The 5,239-nt window shown below is 66.7% G+C and overlaps 2 protein-coding genes across 2 annotated transcripts; both read right to left on the bottom strand.

Moving 5' to 3' along the window:
• Window positions 1-193: 193 nt before the first annotated feature.
• On the bottom strand, window positions 194-2,557 carry MNEG_13729 (Ca2+:H+ antiporter; the record flags this gene model as incomplete). Its single annotated transcript, XM_014037800.1, has 6 exons — window positions 194-341; window positions 653-786; window positions 1,068-1,178; window positions 1,529-1,627; window positions 2,055-2,188; window positions 2,464-2,557. The coding sequence occupies 6 exons, from the start codon at window positions 2,555-2,557 to the stop codon at window positions 194-196; spliced, it is 720 nt and encodes a 239-aa protein (XP_013893254.1).
• A 983-nt stretch (window positions 2,558-3,540) lies between these two features.
• On the bottom strand, window positions 3,541-5,100 carry MNEG_13728 (Eukaryotic translation initiation factor 2 subunit 3; the record flags this gene model as incomplete). Its single annotated transcript, XM_014037799.1, has 5 exons — window positions 3,541-3,666; window positions 4,112-4,225; window positions 4,485-4,598; window positions 4,873-4,970; window positions 5,061-5,100. 5 exons carry the CDS (start codon window positions 5,098-5,100, stop codon window positions 3,541-3,543), a joined length of 492 nt encoding a protein of 163 aa, XP_013893253.1.
• Window positions 5,101-5,239: the final 139 nt, after the last annotated feature.

The following is a 5,239-nucleotide window of genomic DNA, read 5'->3' as shown; positions in this document are numbered from 1 at the left end:
GGGGGAGGGAGGTGCACACACGCACGCACGCGCACACATGCACGCGCGCACACGCTCTCTCTCTCTCTCTCTCTCAGGCTAACACACACACACACACACACACATACACACATCACACACACACACACAACTGCACACATATTCACACATCATACACCCACGCGATGCACACACACACACACACACACCACCCTCACTTGTCATTCGACAGGTGCTCCGCGTCCGGCCCCCCCATTGACAGGTGCAGCGCGGCCGTGGGCAGCACTATGGAGATGGCGGACAGCAGCAGCAGCGACACGCTGGACTGGCTGGCCAGGCTGTTGAACCGCAGGGTCTTGAACCTGGGTGGGAGGATGCGCAGGCAGGCGAGTGTGTGGTGTGCGATTGATTTGGTGATGCAAAGCAGTTGCGCGTTTGGGCAGAGAACGGTGAGAAGAGGGCCCCATGGCGGGAGCAGCTTCAGAACACACACGTGTGATGTTTGGGGAGGGGTCCAAGGGGGGCTGGGAGCGCCAACCGGACTTCCGCACGCGCATCGCCCCAGTCGCACGCACGGATGGGGGCAAGTTGGCAGCGCCCCGCCCGCGCACACCCCTCGCGGGCGCGGCGCGGAGCAAGGGATCCGTCTGCGGCGCGCGGCTGGCCCTCTCACTTGATGCCTCCGAGGAAGAACGACATGCCCAGCACCATGAGCATGTTTGAGAGCACTGACCCCAGGAGGGACGTGGAAACGACCTGGTAGAGCCCCTTCTGCAGCGCCGCGATCGACAGGATGATCTCGACCACCTGTTTCAATTTTCGAATTTCGGGGGGAAGAGGAGGACCAGGGGGCGGGTGAGGTGTTGGCAAGGCACCGAGGGTTGAGCTGGGGCGGCGCGCTGTTGTGGTGGCCGGAAGCTTGTGGTGTTTGTTCAGGATTACGAGGCGAGGACCTGGCTTTTCTGCCGCCACGCGCACGACCTAAGCGTCGCCGCGGCAGGGCCGGGCCGAGCCCCGCGGACCCCGCGGCCTCGCCCGGGGCCGCCGCCCGCACATCCCAGGACCTCCCGCTGGAGCGGCGCGCGCACGTTTCCAAAGGTCGCGTTGAGCAGGCCGCCCACGATCTGGCCCAGCCGCAGGGAGAGGTCCTCCGTGACGCACCCCAGCAGCAGCGCCAGGGGCACGAGGGCGCACAGGTTCTGGCGGGAAGTTTGGGTTCGAATCGGTTCGGGAGGGGCGGCAAAGGGAGGGGGAGGTGTTGGGCGCGATGCTTGGAGGCAGGGCGAAAGCGAGGGATGGTAAAGTCGTCGTCCCGACGCGAGGGAGGGGCGGAGAATTCGGGTGCGAGCCGACGGCGCGGGGGCACAGAAGGCGGGACTCAGGGCCGCTCCGCTCCCAGCAGCCGCAGCGCTGCGGCGCCGCGGGCGACCAACCACCCCCGTTCCCCCCCGAGGTGCCACGCCGCGTGCCCCAGCGGATGCAGGTGATCCCCTTGCATACATGACGGCCGTGCCCCCTCCACCCCCTTTCCCCCTGCTCATGCGCGCACCAGCACGAACGTTGCCGAGGGCCCCCATCCCAGCGACTCTGCCGCCAGGCCCAGGGGCGCCGCGAAGATCAGCAGGTTCAGCCAGCTGCTCCTGAGGATCTGGTGTGATGAATTGGACAGGGTTGGGAACACGACAAGAGGTTTGCATGAAATGGGCTTGTTTCGGACGGGGCGAATTGACGCCAAAACGGGTGGCTTGATAGATGGGTTTGATTGAATGGCGGTATCATGCGAACGAGGGGAAGGGGCAGGTTGGTGGTGGGGATGCTGTGGGACGAGCCGCCAAGAGAGGCACGACAGCGCGGCAAGAATCCGGGGCCGCGAGAGCAGTCCAAGCCCGGACTGCCAACTCATGGCGTGTGTGGGGGTGCGGCCCCCGCTGACCTTGCACTCCGGTTTTCAGGCTCGCCTACCCACAGGCCCAACCCTCATGTGCGTATACGGGCGCACAGGGGCCCGCGGCGGGGGTCATTCGCGAGCCAAGCGCGGGAGGGGACGGATGGGGCAGCGACGCCGCACAACCCACCGTCCAGCTTCCCGCCAGGTCCGATGCCGGAGCAATCCATTTGCCGCCGCCGCCGCTGCCGCCGCCGCCACCACCGCCGTCGCGGCGCGAGCTCTCAAACGACGCGTCGGGCAGGAGGCTCTCGCGCTCCGGGCCTGCAGAGGACAGCGACGCGGCGCGACGCGGCACGGAGCGGCGCGACGCGGCGCGGAGGGGCGCGGCGCGGCACGGTGGGATTGGTGACGGCGACAGGATGAGGGCGGCGGGGGGCCGGGGCCGGCTGTTGCGCATGGGGTGGCATATTCGCACTTGGGGCGGCCAGCGGCGGGAGGCAGCCGCCGCATGCGGCCGCATGTACCCGCATGCGCGCCCATGTGCGCTCATGCGCGCGCCCATGTGAGCGCATGCACAGCACAATCCCCTTGCGCACCATCCAGCGAGGCGCGGCCGGGGGTCTTGGCGACAAGCATCTCATGGATCGCCGCCGCCTTGCTGCGGGTTGCGACCTCGGCACGCCGGCTCATGGTGTTGCTCGTGCTCATCTTGAAGGGCAGCGCCGGCGCCGCACGCCGTCGCTTTTAGCTGCGCGGCGGGGGCCGCGGCGATCGGTCAGCAAGCAGCGCAGGCCGGTGCAGGAAGCAGGCAACACGCGTTATCAACAGGCTACGGTGGGCACCTTAGAGGGAACTGAGAGCTGTCAAGGTCAGCAGCTCGGATAGTCTATGATTGCACGGCCGCGAAGGTTACACACGTGCGCAGCGGCTGAAAGCGTTGAAAGATACTTGAACATGATCATCATACCTGCAACCTGCCGTAGCCGGGTCTGGCAAGGATTTCACACACTCCGGTGACCGCCTCACCGAAGGCCGCAGCATGCCGCTCTCCGAAGCATCAACAGACTCACCCAATCGAGAGATGCGACCGCAACACCATCTCCGCGTCTGGAGTCGACAATTTTCAAGAGCAAACTGCAATTGCGGCACACTGGTCAACACCACTATTGTCGGCTGGGATCATTACCGTATCGCTCAAGCCGGCACGTATGCAGCTGGGCTCCTGATTCATGAAGGCTATCTCAGCCCTGCAATCCAAATCTCCTTACGCCAGTTGCCAACGTGCAGGCGCACCGGGCACAACATGGATCCGACATTGTCCGAGCGGCATCATCCAATGGCCACCCTAACATGCCCGCCCTAAAGACAGCTGAGACGCGCCCCCCCCCCCTGAAAGCGCTCCGCCAGGGGGCAATGTTGGTGGCAAGCTAACTCATGATTACTGTGCATGAACACACACAAAACAAAACAACAGCGGCGCGCTTCGGCCGCCTGACTGTTCGCCAATCCAAACAACCCTAGCGCTGCCGCCGCCGTTGCCGCAAGCGGCAAGGGCACACGAGGGGCGAAGACCGCGCCCAACAGAGCGCGCACGCCCCCCAGAGCGCGCAAGCCCCCTCGCCCCTGCGCGGCCGCCGAGCCACGCGCCCCGCGTCAGATCACGAGATCCGAGATCAGTCGACCGGCCGCGGCGGCATGTCCATCTTGAGCCCCTTTTGTATCTGCCCCCACCCGATGAGGCGCCAGTGCTTCTCCACGCGGCGGCTGAGGGCGACCTTCTCCCCCTCCTTGGTGCACACCTGCAACAGGGCGGATCGCGCAAGTCGGTCAGCAGAAAGGTCAGCAGTCGACCGAGCGAGAGCAAATGGGCGCACCAACCAACCACGCTGGCGGGCGTGCCAATGCTGCGAGCCAGAGCGCGGGCGTGCCGACACGATGCCCCGGCACTCCAATCCCCAAGGACGCGTGCGGGCTCGAACCCCCACGCAGCTGCATGGTTCCAACCGCGGGCGCTACGACCACCGACGCCCCGTGCCTGCTGCGGCCCAGACGCAGCCCAGCATCGCCGTGGCCGTGCGCGCCGCTGCGCGGGCGAGCCCACCTCACCCTCCGCCCCCAGAAACGCAAGCCCAGCCGCCCAGATCCTGCGCCCGTCCGCGCGCCAGATGCATGCGCACGTGCGGATGCCAGCGGCAAGTGCGGCCAAACACGACAGACCCAACACCACGTACACCCCCCACCCACCGGCGTGGTCAGCTGCAGCTTGGCGAGATCGTGCTTCACCGCGAGCACGCGCGCCCCCGTGCACATGGACCCGATGTTGAGCATCAGCACCTCCCCCTTGGACAGCTTGGTCACCTGGGAGGGTCAGGCGTTTCAGAGGTTTCGAGGGGTGATTGCGGGTTTCGGGGGGTTCGGGGGCGCCTGGGTGGTGGCGCCGCTGCGGGGGCTGGCCGCGGGCTCATCGGCGGCCGCAGGGCCGCGCGGCGCCGGGCATAAGTGGAAGGAGTGGGGGAGGGCGGCGCGGCGCGTCCCGCGGGGGCGGCAGCTCGCGGGGGAGGATGGACGGCAAGAGGAAGGGGGCGCGGGGGTCGGTATCAAAGGAGGGGTGCCCCACCTTGCTCTGCTTCTCGCCCTCCTTGCTCCGCACACCCAGCAGCCGCCGCAGCAGGAAGAAGTTGATCTCCAGCTCGCTGAACACCTCGGGCAGCTTCCCCACCTCACCCAGCACCTGCGTGGCATTACATGAGGCCGGGTCAGATCACAACGAGACGCACGAGATCAGGGACCGAACGCAGTGTGGCGGCCGCGCGTTGCACCGGCCCGTCGCTGCACGTGTTGCGGCTGGCGCGCATGCACACACACACACACACACACACACACACACACACATGCGGACTCCAGGCAGGGCAGGAGTGGGCTGTCCCCAAGGCCGATGGGTGCGGGGGTGGGGTGGGGTGACGAATGGGGGTGAGGGCCTCGGGTGCGTGGCAGCTTCCACGCACCTGCCCGACGAGCCTGTCCGCGCGCGTGAGGGTGGGGTCGACCGTGAGGCCGACGCCGATGAGGCCGCCAGGGACAGCATACTGCAGTGCGTTGGTCTCTGCGCGCGCGTGAGCACGGGTGTGTGTGTGTGTGTGTGTGTGTTTGTGTGTGCGAGAGTGTGTGTGTGTGTGTGTGACCACGAGCGCACGTGCGCGGGCGTATGTGCGCATGGGAGTTTGAGTCTGCATGTGCGTGTGCGGACGTGACAGGTCCATCGAACAAAGGTATGGGTGGTGCGTGTGCTGAATTGCGCGCACTGTGCAGGCGGGGCTCGCCCCGCACCAGCCGCCAAGCTGGCATGGATGAGGACGAAGCCACTCCCAGCCC

Source organism: Monoraphidium neglectum, assembly GCF_000611645.1.
Source record: "Monoraphidium neglectum strain SAG 48.87 unplaced genomic scaffold scaffold04007, whole genome shotgun sequence".
Lineage (NCBI taxonomy): Eukaryota > Viridiplantae > Chlorophyta > Chlorophyceae > Sphaeropleales > Selenastraceae > Monoraphidium > Monoraphidium neglectum.
Note: the sequence above shows the minus strand (reverse complement) of the source record. Positions and strands in the feature narration are given on the sequence as shown.